The sequence below is a fragment of the Bos javanicus genome, chromosome X (genome assembly GCF_032452875.1).
Source record: "Bos javanicus breed banteng chromosome X, ARS-OSU_banteng_1.0, whole genome shotgun sequence".
Classification (NCBI taxonomy): domain Eukaryota; kingdom Metazoa; phylum Chordata; class Mammalia; order Artiodactyla; family Bovidae; genus Bos; species Bos javanicus.
The window spans coordinates 54,581,580-54,603,617 of NC_083897.1; the positions used below are offsets into that span (position 1 = coordinate 54,581,580).

Here is a 22,038-nt window from a genome sequence, read left to right on the forward strand (position 1 = left end):
CAGCAAGGGAAGGGAAGTCGCTCAGTCGTGTCCGACTCTTTGAAACCCCATGGACTGTAGCTCACCAGGCTCCTCCGTCTATGGGATTTTCCAGGTGAGAGTACTGGAGTGGGTTGCCATTTCCTTCTCCAGGGAATCTTCCCCACTCAGGAATTGAACCCAGGTCTCCTGCATCGTAGGCAGATGCTTTACCATCTGAGCCACAAAGGAGCCATCAATAAAACAAAAAGACAATCTACCGAAGGGGAGAAGATATTTGCAAATCACATATCTGATAAGAAGTTGGTATCCACAATATATAAAGAACTCATACAACTAAACAATAAAAGCAAACAAATAACCCAATTAAACAATGGACAGAAGAGTTGAATAGACATTTTTCCAAAGAAGGCATACAGATAACCAACAAGCACATAAAAAATGTCCAACACTCAGTACTAGGGAAATACAAATCAAAACCACAGTAAGATATCACTTCACACCTGTCAGAGTAGCTACTATCTAAAAACCAAGAAATAACAAATATTGGTTAGGATGTAGAGAAAAGGGAAGCCTCATACACTATTGATGGGAATGCAAATTGGTATAGCCACTATAGAAAATAGTATGGGGTTCCTCAAAAAATTAAGAATAGAACTACCATATGATCCAGCTATTCCATTTCTGGGTATTTATCCAAAGAATATAAAAATGTTAATTCAAAAAGATATATGAAAAAAAAAAAAAAGATATATGGTCATCACAGAGCACCAGGCTGGGCTCCTTGTTTTATATAGCAACTATTCACCAGCTACTTATTTTACACATGATATATGTGTGTGTGTGTGTGTGTGTATACATATATATACATAATTATATATATATACATAAAAAGTAGTGTGTGTGTATATATATATATACACACACACACACTACTTTCTTCAATTAAAAAATAAATTTTAAAAACTAAATAAATTTTAACACTATAAAAAAGATACATGGGACTTTCCTGGTGGTGCAATGGATAAGAATCTTCCTGCCAATGCACAGGACACGGGTTTTATCCCTGGCCCAGAAAGACTCCATATGCTGCAGATAAACTAAGCCTGTGAGTCACAACTACTGAAGTCTGCATGCTCCAGGGCCCACAAGCCACAACTAATGAGCTCCTGTGCCCAAACGACTGAAGCCTGCATACCTTAGATCCAGCATACTGCAACTACTGAGTCCAAGTGCTGCAACTACTGAAGCCTGTGTTCCACAAGCCTGTGCTTCACAAGAGAATCCTGAGCACCACAATGAAGAGTAACCCCCACTCACCACAACTAGATAAAGCCAACACACAGCAAGGAAGACCTAGCACAGCCAAAAATAAAAATAAACAAATGAATAAAAACAAAAGATATATGCACCCCTATGCTAATTGCCTTTGACCGTGTGGATCACAACAAACTGGAAAATTCTTCAAGAGATGGGAATACCAGACCACCTGACCTGCCTCCTGAGAAACCTGTATGCAGGTCAAGAAGCAACAGTTAGAACTGGGCATGGAACAATAGATTGCTTCCAAGTTGGGAAAGGAGTACATCAAGGCTGTATATTGTCACCCTGCTTATTTAACTTATATGCAGAGTACATCATGTGGAATGCTGAGCTGGATGAATCACAAACTGGAATCTAGACTGCTGGGAGAAATATCAATAACCTCAGATATGCAGATGACACCACCCTAATGGCAGAAAGTGAAGAAGAACTAAAGAGCCTGTTGATCAGAGTGAAAGAGGAGAGTGAAAAAGCTGGCCTAAAACTCAACATTCAGAAAACTAAGATCATGGCATCTGGTCCCATCACTTCACGGCAAATAGATGGGGAAACAGTGGGAACAGTGACAGACTTTATTTTGGGGGGCTCCAAAATCACTGTAGATGGTGACTCAGCCATGAAATTAAAAGATGCTTGCTCCTTGGAAGAAAAGCTATGACCAACCTAGACAGCATATTAAACAGCAGAGACGTTACTTTGCCAACAAAGGTCCATCTGGTCAAACCTATGGTCTTTCCAACAGTCATGTATGAATGTGAGAGTTGGACTATAAAGAAGGCTGAGCACCGAAGAATTGATGCTTTTGAACTGTGATGTTGGAAAAGACTCTTGAGAGTCCCCTGGACTGCAAGGAGATCAAACCAGTCAACCCAAATGAAATCAGTCCTGAATATTCATTGGAAGGACTGATGCTGAAGTTGAAGCTCCAATACTTTGACCACCTGATGTGAAGAGCTGACTCATTAGAAAAAACCCTGATGCTGGGAAATAGTGAAGGCAAAAGGAGAAGGGGATGACAGAGGGTGAGATGGTTAGCAAAACTGACTCAAAAGACATGAATCTGAGCAAATTCTGGGAGATAGTAGAGGACAGAGGAGCCTGGCATGCTGCAGCCCATGGGGTCGAAAAGAGTCAGACACAACATAGCAACTGAACAACAAGAAAAGCACACACACACACACACACACACAGAATACTTCTTAACCATAAAAAGATGAAATCTTACTTTTTGTGATAACATGGATCAACCTTGAGGTATTATTCTAAGTGAAATAAGTCAGAGAAAGACAAACACTGCATAATTTTAATCATATGAGTCATATAAAAACAAAAACAAAATTAAGGAAAAAACATAAACAAATACACAGATATAGAGAACAGAGTAGCAGGGTTACCAGAGGGCAGGGATGGTGGGGAGGGTTAAATTGGTAAAGGAGATCAACTGTATGGTGACAGATGGAAACTAAGTTTTCTTGGAGGGGTAAGCATGCTGTTACCCGAGTACTTACCCTAGTACTGCATTTTGGACTCTTTTTTTGATTATGAGGGCTACTCCATTTCATCTATGGGATTCTTGCCACACTGTAGTAGATATAATGGTTATCTGAATTAAATTCGCCCATTCCTTTCCATTTTAGTTCACTGATTCCTAAGATGTCAATGTTAATTCTTACCATCTCCTGCTTGCTCACGTTCAATTTACCTTGATTCATGGACCTGAACATTCCAGGTTCCTATGCAATACTGTTCAGACAAAAGAGTCTGAAATGCAATACTTGGGTACAACCTCAAAGATGACAGAATGATCTTGATTTGTTTCTAAGGCAAACCATTCAATATCACAGTCATTCAAGTCTTTGTCCCTATCACTGATGGCGAAGAAGCTGATCAGTTCAATGATGACCTAGAAGACCTCCTAGAACTAACAACAAATAAGATGTCCTATTCATCACTGGGGATTGGAATGCAAAAGTAAGAAGTCAAGAGATACCTGAAGTAACAGGCAAGTTTGGCCTTGGAGAGCAAAATGAAGCAGGACAAAGGCTAACTGATTTCTGCCAAGAGAATGCACTGGTCATAGCAAATACCCTTTTCAACAACACAAGAGGCTACTTTACACATGGACATCACCAAATGGTCAATACCAAAGTCAAATTGATTACATTCTTTGTAGCTGAAGATGGAGTGATACACAGTATGCTGCTGCTGCTGCTAAGTTGCTTCAGTCGTGTCCAACTCTGCGTGACCCCATAGACGGCAGCCCAGCAGGCTCCCCGTCCCTGGGATTCTCCAGGCAAGAACACTGGAGTGGGTTGCCATTTCTTTCTCCAATGCATGAAAGTGAAAAGTGAAAGTGAAGTCGCTCAGTCGTGTCCGACTCTTCGCAACCCCATGGACTGCAGCCTACCAGGCTCCTTCGTCCGTGGGATTTTCCAGGCAAGAGTACTGGACTGGGTCGCCATTGCCTACACAGTATACAGTCAGCAAAAACAAGACCTGGAGCTGACTGTGGCTCAGATCAACAGCTTCTCATAGCAAAATTCAGGCTTAAACTAAAGAAAATGGGGAAAACCACTAGGTAAACCAGGTACAACTTAAATCAAAATCCCTATGAATATGCAGTGGAGGTAACAAATAGATTCAAGGGATTAGATATAGTAAACTGCCTGAAGAACTATGGACAGAGGTCTGGCTATTGTACAGGAGGCAGTGAAGAAAACCATCCCCCCAAAAAAGAAAAGCAAGAAGGCAAAGTGGTTATCTGAGGAGGCTTTACTAAAGAAAGCTAAAGAAAGAAGAGAAGTGAAAAGCAAGGGAGAAAGCAAAATATCCAACTAAATGCAGAGTTCCAAAGAATAGCATGGAGAGACAAGAAGGCCTTCTTCATTGAACAGTGCATAAAACTAGAAGAAAACAACAGAAGGGGAAAGACTAGAGATCTCTTCAGGAAAATTGAAAATATCAAGAGAATATTTTCCCCTAAGATGGGCACAATAAAGGACATAAATGGTAGAGACCTAGTAGACGTGAAGAGATCAAGAAAAGATGGAAAAAATACACAGAAGAGCTGTACAAAAAAGATCCTAATGAACCAGATTACTACAATGGTGTGGTCAGCTATCCAGAGCCAGATATTCTGGGGAGCGAAGTCAAGTGGGCCTTAGGAAGCACTGCTGTTAATAAAGCTAGTGGATGTGATGGAATTCCTGTAGAACAATTCAAAACCCTAAAGGGTGATGCCATCAAGGTGTTGCATTCAATATGTCAGCAAATCTGGAAGACCCAGCAGAGGTCACAGGACTGGAAAAGGTCAGTCCTCAACCCAGTTCCCAAGAGGGCCAGTACTAAAGAATGTGCTAACCATTGGACAATTGCACTCATCTCCCATGCTAGTAAGGTCATGCTTAAAATCTTGCATGCTAGGCTTCAGCATTAAGCAAACCAAGAAATTCCAGATGTCCAAGCTGGATTTAGAAAAGGAAGAGGAACCAGAGATCAAATTGCCAACATTCGTTGAATCATAGAGAAAGCTAGAGAATTCCAGAAAAACATATACCTCTGTTTCATCAACTACTCTAAAGCCTTTGACTGTGTGGATCGTAATAAGCTGTGGAAAGCTCTTAAAGAGATGGGACTACTAGATCATCTTACTTGTCTCCTGAGAAACCTGTATACGGGTCAAGAAGCAACAGTCAGAACCCTGTATGGAATAGCTGATTGGTTCAATATTGAGAAAGGAGTATGACAGGGCTGTCTGCTGTCATCCTGTTTAACCTATACACTGAGCACATCATGAGAAATGCCAGGCTGGATAAGTTGCAAGCCAGAATCAAGATAGGTGGGATAAACATCAACAACCTCAGATATGCAGATGATGCCACTCTAATGGCAGAAGCGAAGAGGAACTAAAGAGCCTCTTCTTTAGTTGAGGGTGAAGGAGGAGAGTGAAAGAGCTGGCTTAAAACTAAATATAAAAAAACCCTAATGCCATTCTTCCAAATCATCCCCCCCAACATGTATAACATCATATAAGAAACGAATCGCCAGTCCAGGTTTGATGCAGGATACAGGATGCTTGGGGCTGGTGCACTGGGATGACCCAGAGGGATGGTATGGGGAGGGAGGTGGGAGGGGGTTTCAGGATGGGGAACACGTGTACACCCGTGGCAGATTCATGTTGATGTATGGCAAAACCAATACAATATTGTAAAGCAATTAGCCTCTAATTAAAATAAATAAATTTAAATTAAAAAAACCCTAAGATCATGGCATCTGGCCCCATTACTTCATGGCAAATAGAAGGGTAAAAGGTGGAAATAGTGACAAATTTCCTCTTCTTGGGCTCTAAGATCACTATGGACAGTGACGGCAGCCATGAAATCAGAAGATGATTGCTTCTTGGCAGGAAAGCGACGACAAACCTCGACAGTGTATTGAAAAGCAGAGACATTACTCTGCCAACAAAGGTTCGTATAGTCAAGGCTTCCCTGTGGTCACATATGGTTGTGAGAGTGGACCATAAAGAAGGTGAAGCGCCGAAGAATGGATGCCTTTGAACTGTGGTGCTGGAGAAGACTCCTGAGCAGCCCACGGACGGCAAGGAGATCAAACCAGTCAATCTTAAGGGAAATCAACCCTGAATACTCATTGGAAGGACTGATGCTGAAGCTGAAGCTCCAATATTTTGATCATCTGATACAAACAGCTGACTCATTGGAAAAGTCCCTGATGGTGGGAAAGATTGAGGGCAGAAGGAGAAGGGGTATCAGAGGATGAGATATCTGTATGTTATCACCAATGCAATGGACATGAACTTGGGCAAACTTCGGGAGATGGTGAGGGACAGGGAGGCCTGGCGTGCTGCAGTCCACAGGGTCACAAAGAGTCAGACACAACTAAGCAACTGAACAACAACAACAACAACAAGCATGCTGTAGTATATACAGAAGTAGAAATACAAGGTTGTCCACATGAAACGTATGCAATGTTATACACCAATGTTATCACAATAAAAATAAATTTTAAAAATACATACTTGGTTTCAAAGATGTAGTGTGAAAGAATATAAAATATCTCAATTATATTATATTATTACATGTTGCAATGTTCATATTTTGATATGAATTTAAATATATGATTACAATTAAACTTATCTATATCTTTTAACTTTTAAATAATGGCTACTAGAGAATTTTAAATCACATATGTGGCTCATATTGTATTTTCGTTGCACAAATCTGCTCCAGTGGCTGCATGCTACAATGATTAGTTTTGCTTGAATTAGAGATTATGTAGATGATTCACACTTTCTTTTTTTTTTCTTTTTACTTTTTTTAACTTTACAATATTGTATTGGTTTTTCCATATATCAAAATGAATCCGCCACAGGTACACATGTGTTCCCCATCCTGAACCCTCCTCCCTCCTCCCTCCCCATACCATCCCTCTGGGTCATCCCAGTGCACCAGCCCCAAGGATCCAGTATCATGCATCGAACCTGGACTGGTGACTCACACTTTCAAGAAGCTTATACTTTGAGTAGGAAGGATAAAATAATCAAAAAATTTTCCTAAAAATGTATTATAATTAAGTGTTATGAAAGAGAAAGAAAACTTTCTAGTGTGCTATGTGGCAGGGAAAACATTTAAACCAGTCCTTAGAAAAATTAGATTTCCCTGGTGGCTCAGACGGTAAAGTGTCTGACTACAATTCGGGAGACTCAGGTTCAATCCCTGGGTCAGGAAGATCTCCTGGAGAATGGAATGGCAACCCACTCCAGTATTCTTGCCTCCCCGCTCCCCCCTACCCAAAAGAAGGGCTCAAAGAAGCATTTAGGACTTCCCTGGTGGCTCAGACAGTAACGCATCTGCCTATAGTGCGGGAGACCCGGGTTCAATCCCTGGGTCAGGAAGATCTCCTGGAGAAGGAAATGGAAGTCCACTCCAGTATTCTTGCCTGGAAAATCCCATGGACGGAGGAGCCTGGTAGGCTACAATCCATGGGGTTGCAAAGAGTCGGACACAACTGAGTGACTTAACTTTCACTTTTCACTTTCATGCATTGGAGAAGGAAATGGCAATGCACTCCACTGTTCTTGCCTGGAGAATCCCAGGGACCGGGGAGCCTCATGGGCTGCCGTCTATGGGGTTGCACAGAGTCGGACACGACTGAATCGACTTAGCAGCAGCAGCAGATGCAAGTCCCAGAGAGTGAATCAAGGAGGATTTAGTAAATGCAAACAGTGGGGTTCCCCAGTTTGGGGGACTGACAAAGCAGGTCAAAAGAGTCAGGGGTTCCTGGCTTCTAGACATAAAATGACTTAAATGACTAACCTTAGAGTCTAGGCTGGATCAGAGGCAAGTGAAGGGTAGTAGGAAGGAGGACAAGAGGGAAGAAGAAAGCAAAACTCAAATTGCTGGGATCTCCATTTTCCTGTCTGAAAAGGGGAGATTGAACCAATGTTCTTCCAAGACCAATATTCATTCTAAGACTTGTGTTGATAGTAGAAGATGTCGATGTTGTTGTTGTTTAGTCACTAAGTTGTGTCTGACTCTTTGCTACCCCTTGGAGTGCATGTAGCCCACCAAGCTCCTCAGTCCATGGGATTTCCCAGACAAGAATAATGGAGTAGGTTGCCATTTCCTTCTCCAGAAGTTGTCAATATGGCATAATAAAATTACCTTAGGGACTTCCCTGGTGGTCCAGTGGTTAAGAATCTGCCTACTAATGCAGGGAACATGGGTTCAATCCCTGGTCCGGTAAGATCCCACATGACTCAGGGCAACTAAGCCCATGTGCCTTAGAGCCCGTGCTCTTCAACAAGAGAAGCTACTGCAATGAAAAGCACAGGCACCGCAATGAAGAGCAGCCCCCACTGGCCTCAACTAGAGAAAGCCTGTGCAGCAATGAAGATCCAGCACAGCAAAAAATAAAATAAATAAAATACAATGGGGACTTAAAAAGTTACTTTAGGCACCAGACATTGTTCTTAAGAAGTATTTCTATTAGCTGCTTCTTCCTCCTCCACCCCTGCCTTGAATTTGTGATCAACTCTCTCCAAGTAAAGTTTTCTATCACAAAAATTTCTAGATGCTAAATATGATGACAGGGATGGGAAAGAAAGGAGAACTTGCAAAATATTTAAAGATCATTTTGGTGCTCAAGAGGCTACAATGACTAAGAGATGAAGGAAAAAATATACAACTTAACTACAAGGAGTTACTGAACCAAAGTGATTAGTACCAGCTTAAAGCTTTGAGACCTTCCCTTCTTATTGATTTTAAGCAGAATCAATCTGTAAATGGTAGTAGTGCTCAATTTAAATTACTCATAGCAAGTGCTGCTTTTCAGGGCCTGTCAGACAGCATGTTGTTCTTTCACCTGCATTCTGCACGTGCAAAACAAATTAATGTGGACAGGAAACAAATGTAATTTGGGTTAGCTTATCAGTGTTATCTTTTCACTGTATGGAATTATTTTTGACCTTAATGGCCTTAATTACACTTACAATGTGATCCATTGTTTTGTACATAGACAGCCCTGATGATAAAGAGAGATGATCCCAGAGGCTAAGAAGAGAAGGGATGAATGGCCAAGAGGGCAGAGAAGCAGAAACAAATATGATTTCAGCAGGGTGGGGTCCCCAAAATGCCTCTTCCTCTGGGAATTTCACATATCTCAATACATAGCTGGTCTTTATCAAACTGTCAAGTGGGCAGCCAGAGAACAGGGAGGAAGCCTAGAAGAGAGTGGGGTCTTGGGAGGCAGGGGTAGAGAAATTTTGAAGAGTATGTCTTTGTGGCTTAGGATGCTATAAACAGATAACCCTGAAGCTGGAATGTTTCAGTAGTGTCATCATCCAATGTCCTTATAGCAAAATTAGGTTGCAAAATATAGCAACCTAAATAGCAAATAGCAAAATATTTGTGATGTCTTTACTACAGTATATATCCAATGGAGTCTAGGAGCCACCTGCATCAGTACCAAGAATTGAGAGAAGCTTTTAAAAAAATAGATTCTCTGACTCCCAGGCTCCACTCCAGACCTACTGAATTAGATATTCTGGAGTTAGGGCCTAGAAATATGCACTTTAGTATTCCTAGATGATTCAGATGCATACCAAAGTTTGAGAACTATTGCTTCATTACAGCTGAAATCCTCGAAGTGCATATCCCATTATGTGTAGTGCTTGGCATGGTGATGCTTCGTGAATTACTGCAGAGCAAGTGATTCTAATGGATGAATTGGGCTTTACATTACTTACCCAAAGCCAAGTTTTCTTTTTCTTCTTTGTTAGTCTTTCAATATCTGTGAACAATAATAAACTGATAGAGTTAGAAAATTGGGCATAGGCAGAGAATAATGTCTCCTTCACAGAGAAAATTGAGACTATACCTTCAACTCCCTCAACTTCCTTGCCTTGTTTATGTCCTTAAGCAGAAAGCATTCAGTCTATTACCATCATGATGTTAATTGGGTATTTTTCATAGTTGTCTTTTACAGATTAAGGAAATTACCATCTATCCCTGGATTGCTAAGTGTTTTTTTTTTTTACTCAGGAATGGAGGTTATATTTTGCCAAATGGTTTTTCTGCATCTATTGAAATAGTTTTTCTTTTTCAGTTTGCTAATATGGTAATTAAACTGATTTTTGAATGCTTAAACTGTGTGTTTCAGCAGTTCATGGAAGGTTCCAAAAATTTGCACTAAATATTTTTAACTGGAGATAGTAAGTGGCCTGGCTTTCTTCCTAACTTAGTTGCTGAGATCATTGCAAAAGTTAAGGGTTTTTTTGTTGTTGTTGTTGTCCCTATTTTTTTTAAAAGAATAATGTTCCTTGTATTAGTAGAAATTGAAAAGCTAACATGATTTGAGGTAGTATAAAAATGTGGATGCTTTTGGGAACTGTTTGCTATATATCTTGTATATGTCTCATTGTATTTCTATTTTGTTAACACTATTTAAAAAGTGATATTATCACACTCATTTTCTGTTGTTATTGCTGCTGCTGCTGCTTCTGCTGCTAAGTCGCATCAGTCGTGTCCGACTCTGTGTGACGCCAAAGACGGCAGCCCAACAGGCTCCTCTGTCCCTGGCAGTCTCCAGGCAAGAATACTGGAGTGGGTTGCCATTTCCTTCTCCAATGCATGAAAATGAAAAGCGAAAGTGAAGTCGCTCAGTCGTATCCGACTCTTTGTGACCCCATGGACTGCAGCCGACCAGGCTCCTCCATCCATGGGATTCTCCAAGCAAGAGTACTGGAGTGGGGTGCCATTAAAAGGAATGACTTCCCAGTAAATTACTGTTACCTCCAATACTGGATTCTCTAGTCAAAAGCCTTCAGTAACTCTCCATTATCAACAGAATGAAGACAAAATAGCTTGGCATTCAAGGCCCCCCCAAAGCTGTACTGCACGATAGCATCATTTCTCAAAGTCTGTTCCCACCCTCAGCTTTGCTCTCCTTTCCTCTCCAGTAAGCTCTGAACAGCCTTGCCTCTGCTCCTTTGTGCGGTTGCACCCACTGCCAGACATTCTCTGACCATGTTCTCTGTCTGTTGAAATTCCATTTATCCTTCAGGGTTCAAGTAACTGTTGCCTCTTCTCTTCCTCCATTCAGAAGTAACCACTTCTAGGACTTCTCTGGTGGTCCAGTGGTTAAGACTCTGGGCTTCCAATGCAGGCGGCACAGGGTCGATCCCTGGCTGGGGAACTAAGATCCACATGCTACATGGCACGGCCACACACACACACAGTGATCACTTCCTCCTCAATACCTCCAAATAACATTCTTTAGCAACCCTGATGGCCCTTGCCTAATATCCTGCTGGCTACTGTCTGCTCCTGGAAGGCAGGGACCAGGTCTGCACTGTGTCTATAGCCTCCACTGTGTCCAGCACAGTGTCCTGGACTCACTGGGCTCTTCAGTTTGGACCTGACAAGGCTTTACATCATCTGGCCCTTTCCTGCTACCTTAGCTCAGTCTCTAGCCACTCTTCTCCTTTCTGCAGCTACACCGGCTTTCTGTCAATTTTTCAAAAGTGCCAACTGCTCTCATACCTTGGGGCTCTTGTGTACACTTTCCTCATTCACTGCCTGAAATATTTTCCATCCATTCGCCATCTGGTTAACTCCTACTCATCCTTCTCATGTCAACTTAAACATTGCTTTTCAGAAAGCCTGCCCTCATCTCTTAGATCAACTGTATACTTATCATCCCCCCAGACATCTCATAAGCTTGTAGTTATAGGAGAAGGAGTGAGGGAGGGAGAGTGGAGGTCTCAGAATAGATCCACCCTCTCCCTCATCACCATGACTAAGAAACACACACCAAATGCCTACCCTGTGGGTTGTCAGTCAGGAATGAATACTTTGGGTTTCATGGACAACACAAGACCTGCTCCTCTGCTAGGATACCTTGCCATTACCAGTCCATTCTCTTGCCCCTTAGGGCACAGTGTTCCTTAAGACCCTCCCAAGTTACCTGCTTATCATGAAGAAGAGCAGCAAAATGTGTCAGAAAGAAGAGTCAGGTCAGGTGGGGCCTAAAGCTTCGTTTGTTATCAGGAGGCCTCTTGTTTTGGAACTTCAAGGTGTCCTGGTTCTCAGTGGTTAGGGATTTGAGATCAGAACTAGGTAAAAAGAGTAAAAGATAAAGTTAGACAAACTCACAGGTAGGAACAGAGGATGGAGAACAAAGCATATATAGGAGCAGAACTTGTAATGAGGAAGATCAGGGCAGAACGATGGCATTCTAATTTTGTTGATTTGGAAGAGCTTTTTATCACTTTTCTACTGCTTCCGAGTTGTGAAAATTGCCTGAAGTTGGCCTTGTAGGTAGAGGTTACAAATGGCGATTGCAGGCCGAGTCTGGTTCTCGGATTTTAGTTGGCCAGCATAGCATCTATACAACATATTTGAATGAGTTATCAACACTTAAGGATTGGAAGATTTCGTATAAAACTTTTTATTTTTGCCTTCTCTTGAAAAATTTGGAAAATGTGGCAGCCCAGCCCTATCCAGTAACAGTCAGCTGGAGCTGAGGACCACCGCCCCCTTTGGATGAGACATATTCTTTCCCAGTTTCCACAGTTTCCATCCAGTTTGCTTCACTCATTTATGTTACCTGCCTGACTCTGTAGGCATGTGACTTTGAAACCCTGGATTTTTTTTCACGTTTTATTATGGAAAAAAAATCCAACATATACAGAGGTAGAGAGAATAATAAGATGAGCCGCCATGCACACACCATCCAGTTTTAATGACTGTCATTCAAGGCCAATCTTGATACATCAGTGCCCTCACCTATTCTCCAATACTGCTACCCTATCCCTGGATTTATTTTGAAACAAATCCAGACACAGTATCATCTTATCAGCAAATATTTCAATATGTGTCTCTACAAAACCTTTTTAATAAACAGATCTACTGTATTACTATCACAGCCAAAACATGACCAATTCTTTATTATCATCAAACATCCACTCTAACTTTTTAATTCTCCATGTTATCCATCTTATTCTTTCTCTTTCTTTGAGGAGAAATAAGACTAAGAAGGGCTAGACTAAGAAAGGGGAATGGGAGTAGAAATATGAATAGGATATTACATTCTCTGTAAAGTAATAGATGGAATGATTACTTATATCTGCATTATATCTTTATCCCTTTATACTTTTCTGATTTTTTAAAAAAATATGTCTGATTTCACTTGCTCCCTAGAACAGCTTTGTGTAGATGGGACTGAGTTTTTCTCTAACAATTTGTATGAAACAACATAGACACAGAGGGTTATCTATAACATAGATAAGTGAATTCTTCAAATTACAGAGATAGTAACAGAGCTGTCACAAGAACCCAGACTACCTGCCTCTTTCTGTTGTGCTGCATATGAAAGGTGGTGATATGGAAGGCATATATGATGATAGGAGACAGTATAGACTAATTTGTTGTTGTTGTTTAGTTGCTAAGTTGTGTCTGACTCTTTGCAACCTTATGGTCTGTAGCCCACCAGGCTCCTCCATCCACGGACTTCTCCAGGCAAGAATACTGGAGTAGGTTGCCATTTCCTTCTCAGGGGATCTTCCCTACTGAGGGATCGAACCCACATCTCCTGCTTTGCATTGCAGGCAGATTCTTTACTGCTGAGCCACCTGGGAAGTACGGTAGTGAGTCTTTCCTGAGTTCTTACTCTGTGGCTAAGGGCTATGCTAGGTACATAAATTATTTATTCCTCTCATCAGTTCTCTATTATTCCAACCTTAGAGAGAAGAATGCAGAAGACATAGAAGTTATGTAACTTTCCCAGGAACAAACAGATGGAATAAACAACTGGCAGAGCTAGGATTGGAAGCCAGATTGCTCTAACACTAGCATCCAAGCGCTTCACCATTGTATTAATCTTGCCAGAACAAGGGCTTTAGAGTCAGACAGACTTCGTATCCTAACTTTTTTTTTTTCATTATTTTATTTTGTTATTTTTTTAAAATTTTATTTTATTTTTAAACTTTACAATATTGTATTAGTTTTGCCAAATATTGAAATGAATCCGCCACAGGTACACCTGTGTTCCCCATCCTGAACCCTCCTCCCTCCTCCCTCCCCATACCCTCCCTCTGGGTTGTCCCAGTGCACCAGCCCCAAGTGTCCAGTATCGTGCATCGAACCTGGACTGGTGACTCGTTTCATACATGATATTATACATGTTTCAATGCCATTCTCCCAAATCTCCCCACCCTCTCCCTCTCCCACAGAGTCCATAAGACTGATCTATACATTAGTGTCTCTTTTGCTGTCTCGTACACAGGGTTATTGTTACCATCTTTCTAAATTCCATATATATGCGTTAGTATTCATTTTCTGACCATGGGCAACAGCTGTCTCATCTTTATTTATATATTTATTTTCTTCGTCTTTAAATGGAAATAATAGTAACCAATTCCTAGGATTAACGGGATGATCAAATAAGATCATCCATTTAAGTTATTTAGCATATTACTTGGTACAGAATAAAGACTCAATAAATAAAAGCCACCAAAAGGGGGATGGTTTATAATAAATTACATCTATCAATGTGCTTCAGCAAAAGGCTTGGTTCCATCTTATGCTACCCAGCAATATCTGGTTCATGACTTGGTGCTTCTATACATCTTTACATGGGAAGTAAAATGAAAGTATACTTTTTACTTTGAGATGAAGGCATTTTTCCTTCTAATTCTAAACATTTTAATTGTCAAAGGCACAACAGGTTTGATGTGGAAATTTCAAATCCACTCATCCATAAAGCTTCTTGATTTTTCATCCTAAGAACTAACTTCTCAGACACTTGAAAACTAGAGCCGGGTGATTCTGGGAAATCTTTTCTGGAGTTGAAAGTGAAGACGTATTTGTGTGTGTGTGTGCTGACTGCCTGGAGTTTATTGTTTACTTGGTGCAAGGCACAGGGTTATGAGTTGTAAGGAAGGCTCTCCTGTGGCTTGAAAAGTAGAGAGTGGGGTTCTCTCAACTTCCTTTTTGATGTTTTGCTGTTTTGATATTAAAAACCGAACTGCTTCCATTGGCTGCAACCTGCTTAGTCTTGGGGAGGGGACAAGAAGGGAAGGGTTCTGATGAGCCTAGCACCTTGGAAGGAAGCCTAGCAGTTGGTGGTGATCGCTCAGGACATGGGCCTGCAGTTGGTTTTGCCAGGCTGGCCACTGGGCTGCTGCTTCCCCATGGCTTCCTGAGCCAGGTCACAGGTGATCATGCCGGTGGAAACCTGGGCAGACTCTGAGTGCTCTGGGAACTCCAACACTGTGGCCATGAATGGGAGAGTGGACTTCCCGAAGAAACAGCTGGTCCACTAGTGTCCTGGGTCTGCTTTGGGGAGATCCGAGTGGTGGGGGTGGTTCCCCAGGGTATTTGGCACTTCCACATGAGCTGTTACTGGAAGTCGAGCACAAGTGATGGTTGTAGTCATGAGTGGCCATGAGCGAGCCACTGGAGAGGATGGCTATCATGTTCTTGCATGCGCCCTGGTGGTGACCTCAGCGTTGACCCCTCGTGGGCCTCTGCTCTGGATCACTGATGGTGGGGACTGGGGTGCTAGGCCACAGAACCCATCTGCATAAGAGAAAGCAGGCGGTCACTCCATGAACCAGACATGCAGGGCCAAGATGTATGTTTGAGAAAGTCGTGGGATGGTGTAAACATTTTATAAATTTGATCACTCACCAACTACCCCACCATACCCTGGGGAGATGGTATAATGGGAGGGTACTTTCAAGCTCTCCTATTCATTTCCCACCAGTTATTAGCACCTACAGATTCCCAAGTGTCTTAGGGATGATGGGTGAAGAACAAAAGTGGGTGGGCTAAACAAAGTGGTTATAGAATATCCTGAACAGAAGCAACTAATTTCTGGAAAGATATCTCCTATGTTCTGGGAGCCAAAAGGGTAGGGGCCAAGGACAGGCCTGCTAATTTTTACTGGCCTCAGGGGTAGAAGGTTAAGGGCAGAGAGCACAAGGGTCCGTATAAGGACAATACTTGCACAGCTTTCACTTAGCTAATATACTAGCTTGCTAAAGTTGCTAAAAATAATTAATATCAACTCAGTAGTTTACAAGGCTTCCCTGGTGGCTCAGTGGTGAAGAATCTGTGTGCTAAGCAAGAGACTCGGGTTTGATCCCTGAATTGCGAAGATCCCCTGTAGATGGAAATGGCAACCCACTTCAGTATTCTTGCCTGGGAAATCCATGGACAGAGGAGCCTGGTGGGCTACAGTCCATGGGCTGGCAAAGACCTGGACATGACTTAGCAACTAATAGCAGCAGCAGCCCCCACCTTCATTTTCAAAGCCAGCAAGGCCATTCAGAGTTCTTTTCACATCTCATCATTCTCACCTACCCTTCTGCCTTCCTCTTTCTAATTTTAAGGGCCCTTGTGCTTACATTGGACCCACCCAGATAATCCAGATCATCTCCTTACTTTAAAGTCAGCTGATTAACCTAACAGAAGCAGAAGATATTAAGAAGAGGTGACAAGAACACACAGAACTATATAAAAAAGATCTTCATGACCCAGATAACCACAATGGTGTGATCACTCACCTAAAGCCAGACATTCTGGGATTCGAAGTCAAGTGGGCCTTAGGAAACATCATTACAAACAAAGCTAGTGGAGGTGATGGAATTCCAGTTGAGCTATTTCAAATCCTAAAAGATGATGCTGTGAAAGTGCTGCACTCAATATGCCAGCAAACTTGGAAAACTCAGCAGTGGCCACAGGACTGGAAAAGGTCAGTTTTCATTCCAATCCCAAAGAAAGGCAATGCCAAAGAATGTTCAGACTACTGCACAATTGGACTCATCTCACACGCTAGCAAAGCAATGCTCAAAATTCTCCAAGCCAGGCTTCAACAGTACGTGAACTGTGGACTTCCAGATGTTCAAGCTGGATTTAGAAAAGTCAGAGGAACCAGAGATCAAATTGCCAACATCCACTGGATCACTAAAAAAGCAAGAAAGTTCCAGAAAAATGTCTATTTCTGCTTTATTGACTATGCCAAAGCCTTTGACTGTGTGGATCACAACAAACTGGAAAATTCTTCAAGAGATGGGAATACCAGACCACCTGACCTGCCTCCTGTGAAATCTGTATGCAGGTCAAGAAGCAATAGTTAGAACTGGACATGGAACAACAGATTGGATCCAAATCGGGAAGGGAGTATGTCAAGGCTGTATATTGTTACCCTACTTATTTAACTTCTATGCAGAGTACATCATGTGAAATGCCAGGCTGCATAAACACAAGCTGGAATCAAGATGGCCAAGAGAAATATCAATAACGTCAGATAAACAGATGACACCACCCATATGGCATAAAGTGAAGAACTAAAGAGCCTCTTGATGAAAGTGAAAGAAGACAGTGAAAAAGTTGGGTTAAAACTCAACATTCAGAAAACTAAGATCATGGCATCTGGTCCCATCACTTCATGGAAAATAGATGGGGAAACAATGGAAACATTGGAACAGTGTCAGACTTCATTTTTTGGGGCTCCAAAATCACTGCAGATGGTGACTGCAACCATGAAATTAAAAGGTGCTTGCTCCTTGGAGGAAAAGCTATGACCAACCTAGACAGCATATTAAAAAGCAGAGATGTTACTTTGCCAACAAAGGTCCATCTAGTCAAACCTATGGTTTTTCCAGTAGTCATGTATGGATGTGAGAGTTGGACTATAAGGAAAGCTGAGCACCAAAGAATTGATGCTTCTGAAGAAGATTCTAGAGAGTCCCTTGGACTGCAAGGAGATCCAACCAGTTCATCCTAAAGGAAATCAGTCCTGAATATTCATTGGAAGGACTGATGCTGAAGCTGAAACTCTAATACTTTTGCCACCTGTTGCGAAGAGCTGACTCATTTGAAAAGACCCTGATGCTGGGCAAGATTGAAGGCAGGAGGAGAAGGGGACGACAGAGGATGAGATGGTTGGATGGAATCACTGATTCAATGGACATGAGTTTGAGTAATCTCCAGGAGTTGGTGAAGCACAGGCAAGCCTGGTGTGCTGCAGTCCATGGGATCGCAAACAGCCAGACATGACTGAGCGACTGAACTTAACTGAACTGATTAACAACCTTAATTCTATCTTCTGCCTCAATTCTCCTTTGGCATGTAACATAGCATATTCACAAATTCCAGGGAATAGGACAAGTTCCAAGGATTATGGACATCTTTGGGAGGAGGTATTATTGTGCTTACCCAGCTGCTGAATGTTAGAAAGAGAACTGGCTCCTCTTTCTAAAGAGAGACTAAATTAGGGAATAGTTGTGGGACTTCAGCAATACTTGCAGACTATTTAAGTTTCAGGTGTGATTTGTAAAATGGAAAATGGCCTGCTATACACCTACTCTTGAATGGAAAAACAGCATAATTGTAAAGAAGACAATTTGTTCCCAATGATTTTCTAACTTTTTAACATGGTTTTGATTAAAAGAGGAAAATAAGCAAGGAAACCAAAAAATAGTCTTAGCCGTAATAAGTAAGATTCATCTCACCATGAATTAGAGCAGGCTACAAAGCAATAATCTTTAAGACTGTGGTGCTGCTTAAAGGTGAAATATTTGTCAATGGAACAGACGAGAGAAGTTGGAAATAGCTTTTAGCATATGTAACATTAATAGATGTCAAATATGCACCCTAAAACAGTGAGCAAAATATTTTTAGTAAGCAAGGAGTTTGGAACAACTGGATAGCAATGCAGAAAAAAATAAACTTAGAACTATACATCTCCTCGGAGAAGGCAATGGCAACCCACTCCAGTACTCTTGCCTAGAGAATCCCATGGACGGAGGAGCCTGGTAGGCTACAGTCCATGGGGTCGCTAAGAGTCGGACATGACTGAGCGACTTCACTTTCACTTTTCTCTTTCATGCACTGGAGAAGGAAATGGCAACCCACTCCAGTATTCTGAATACCAGGGACAGAGGAGCCTGTTGGGCTGCTATCTATGGGGTCACACAGTGTCGGACACGACTGATGCGACTTAGCAGCAGCAGCAGCATACATCTACTATAGGGCACAACTGATCTCAGCTGGGATTTTCAGTGAGTTAAAATCAGCTAAAATCAAATCTAAAGGCTAGAAGAGACAACTCTTTTTTTTTTGGCCATGCCAGGCAGCATACAGGATCCCTGATGGGATTGAACCTGCACCCCCTCTGCCGTAGGGGTACAGTCTTAACCACTGAACTGCCAGGGAAGTCCCCTAGACAGCTCTTCATTAGCACAATTATTTGATAATGTACAATTCCAACTGTGGGGAAGAGGATAGACAATTTGCAGAACAAAAAGTGCCTAGCATAAATCAATACTTGAAAAAAATAGTTAAACCCTCTTGGCTCAGCTGATAAAGGATCTTCCTGCAATGCTGGAAACCTGGGTTCAATCCTTGGGTTGGGAAGATCCCCTGGAGAAGGGAAAAGCTACCCACTCCAGTATTCTGGCCTGGAGAATTCCATGGACTGTATAGACCATGGGGTCACAAAGTCAGACACGACTGAGCAACTTTCACTTTCATGGGACAAGGAAGTAAAAATACAAAAAATGTACTAATTTATACCTATTTAATTGTTATGAAAGATAAAATTCAATATTTGTAAGGCTAGGGGAAACCATATTGTTGGAAGTGGTGATCATAATAACCACAGTAGCCAACTCACCTTCCACATAACACTTCTGTGCAGGGAGACTTTGTTTCTCTCATTTAATAATGGAGGAATCTGTGAATCAGAGAGATGAGGTAACCAGTCAACCCTCAGATGGCCAGCATAGGCAGAAGCAGCTTAATCGAACTTTGTTGAAGTCCAAACCTTGCGTTTTTAACTAAAACTCCTTCTACAGCAATATGTAACTAGAGCAATGAAAAAATTCTTAGTCTCTGATTGACATATTCCAAGCCCATAAATTAAGCCTGAGAAAATAATGTTGGAAAAAAAAAAACTTTCTGTCTACATCTACCTATGCCCACAAGTCAGTCAGTCAGTTCAGTCGCTCAGTTGTGTCCGACTCTTTGTGATCCCCAAAAGATGTGTATTAATTCAACAAATACCTATTGATTTCTCATTATCTACCAAGGGGAAAAACTATAAGCAAATTCCAATACATGAATGCAAGCATGGAAAAATATTTATGAAATGATGTTAAAGGAAAAAAAACAATTGACCACACTATTGGATATCCTCTATGCAGAAACAACAGGGTGAGATTCAAGAGCTAAGTTGAATCAGAAAAGTTTTGTGACGTGGGAGGGCAATTGTGGGAAATTTCTAGTAAGAATGTTTTCAGTGGGGAAACTTGTCGGTTGACCTTCATGAAACCAGTCTGTTTTCGTGTTGATTGTGTATAAAAGCCAACTTTGCAAAAATGGTTGGTCCACGTGCCACAAGGTTGGTGGGTAAGAACTTTAGTCCCAGGAAAAACACCCCCTCTGAGTAGCAAGGTGCTTACCTGGTTTCCTGGAAGCAGACTGTGCTTCTTCAATGGGAAGCGAGGGGTGGCCAGAGCATGTAGGCAGGCAGGCTCAGGTGACCAGTGGAGGCTTGCTTGCTAGGGTTTGGGGGTGGGGGGCAGGGGAGTGGGGATTGGCGAAGGGGTGGAGTGGGTTTTCCAGTGGAATCTCAGCTCAGCCCAGAGGATGGAATCATCTTTTTTACACAGTCACTATATAGATTCTTTTTTCACTGAAGTTAAACCACTGTGTGTCATGGGCTATGGGAGTGGGGCACTTGGCTTCCATTCATTACTCACCTTGCAATTTGAGACTCTTTAGAGGTCATGGCTGGCACTCAGAGCCCCCAGGCAGAGGTCTGAGAGTGGGACTAAAGGTGTGGGATGGGGATGGGAGTGGGTTGGGAATGGGATTGGGGAGTGGGGAAGGAGAAGGGTGGGGAGGCCAGGGGGAGGGAGGAGGGGGACCTTTGTCCATTTGAATACGTGGGTCCTTTCCAATTATGCCATTAACTGTTTAAGCGATTGCAAGACTAAAAAAAGTTTTTAACCACTAACCTGTTTTGGGGGCTTCCTTGGTGGCTCAGCAGTAAAGAATTCACCTGCAAGGCAGGAGCCACAAGTTCAATCCCTGGGTCGGGAAGATCCCCTGGAGAAAGCATGGCAACCCACTCCAGTATTCTTGTCTGGAGAATTCCATGGAGGGAAGAGCCTGACGGGCTACAGACCATGGGGTCACAGAGGGCCAGACAGGACTAAGCGACTAAGCACACACTGCTCGAACTAGTAGTTAGGACTCTGAGCTTTCACTGCTGAGGGCCTGGGTTCAATCCCTGGTCTAGTCCTTGAACTGAAATCCCACAGGCTGCGTGGTCAAAAAAAAAAAAAAAAAGAGAGAGAGAGAGAGACAGTTTAATACAAAGAAAAGGGAGTGGAAGTGACTTAGCACGCACACCACTTTTCACTGTTGTTGTTGTTAGATGTAAAACAACATCGTTGGTGCAGTGGAGGAATAAGAAAATAGGGTACTCAGTGGACAGAAATTTCAGGTGCTCTTTGTGTGGGCAAGCTAAGTCCCCTCAGTTGTGTCTGACTGTGATCCCATGGACTGTAGCCCACCAGGCTTCTCTGTCCATGGGATTCTCCAGGCAAGAATACTTCCAGGCAAGAACTCCTCCAGGGGATCTTCCAGACCCAGGGATCGAACCTGCATTTAATACTCCTACATTGCCAGGTGGGTTCTTTACCACTAGCACCACCTGGGAAGCTTACTGTGCAAATAAGGAATATAAGGGCTTCCCTGGTGGCTCAGATGGTAAAGAACCTGCCAGCAATGAAGAAAACTCAGATTCAATCCTTGGGTCAGGAAAATTCCCTGGAGATGGGAATGGCTACCCACTCCTGTATTTTTGCCTGGAGAATTCCATGGACAGAGGAGCCTGGCGTCCATGGGGTCACAAACAGTCGGACATGACTGAAGCGACTGAGCACGCACATGCTGACCCCTGAGACTTTCCCTAAATGATTATAAAAAGCAGAGCACAATGAAACCCACAGGAAAAATAAAACAGGAAAATTAAATTAAAAAAAAAAAAAACTTTTAAAGAGAAGAGGGAAAAAAGACTTCCCTGGCAATTTGTTTTTTCCTGTAATAAATATAGAGTCCTGATAAACTGAAGTTCCCTGGAAATGTCATGTTATTCAATTGAGAGGATGGAGTATAATAGGGCTTCCCTAGTAGCTCAGATGGT

General features: G+C 42.2%; 1 protein-coding gene across 1 annotated transcript; it reads right to left on the reverse strand.

Moving 5' to 3' along the window:
• Positions 1–14,975: 14,975 nt before the first annotated feature.
• Positions 14,976–15,295, reverse strand: LOC133242404 (pancreatic progenitor cell differentiation and proliferation factor-like). The gene is made up of 2 exons (XM_061408561.1): positions 15,175–15,295; positions 14,976–15,139 (listed from the first exon to the last, which is right to left on the reverse strand). The coding sequence occupies exons 1-2, from the start codon at positions 15,293–15,295 to the stop codon at positions 15,039–15,041; spliced, it is 222 nt and encodes a 73-aa protein (XP_061264545.1). The 3' UTR covers positions 14,976–15,038.
• Positions 15,296–22,038: the final 6,743 nt, after the last annotated feature.

What these genes read in the sequence shown, in the direction of transcription:
- LOC133242404 (XM_061408561.1), bottom strand. Translation starts at nt 15,295, where the DNA reads ATGATAGCCATCCTCTCCAGTGGCTCGCTCATGGCCACTCATGACTAC. An exon ending in CCCTGGGGAACCACCCCCAC is followed by an intron (nt 15,140 to 15,174) that starts CACTCGGATCTC and finishes CCCAGGACACTA; the next exon opens with GTGGACCAGCTGTTTCTTCG.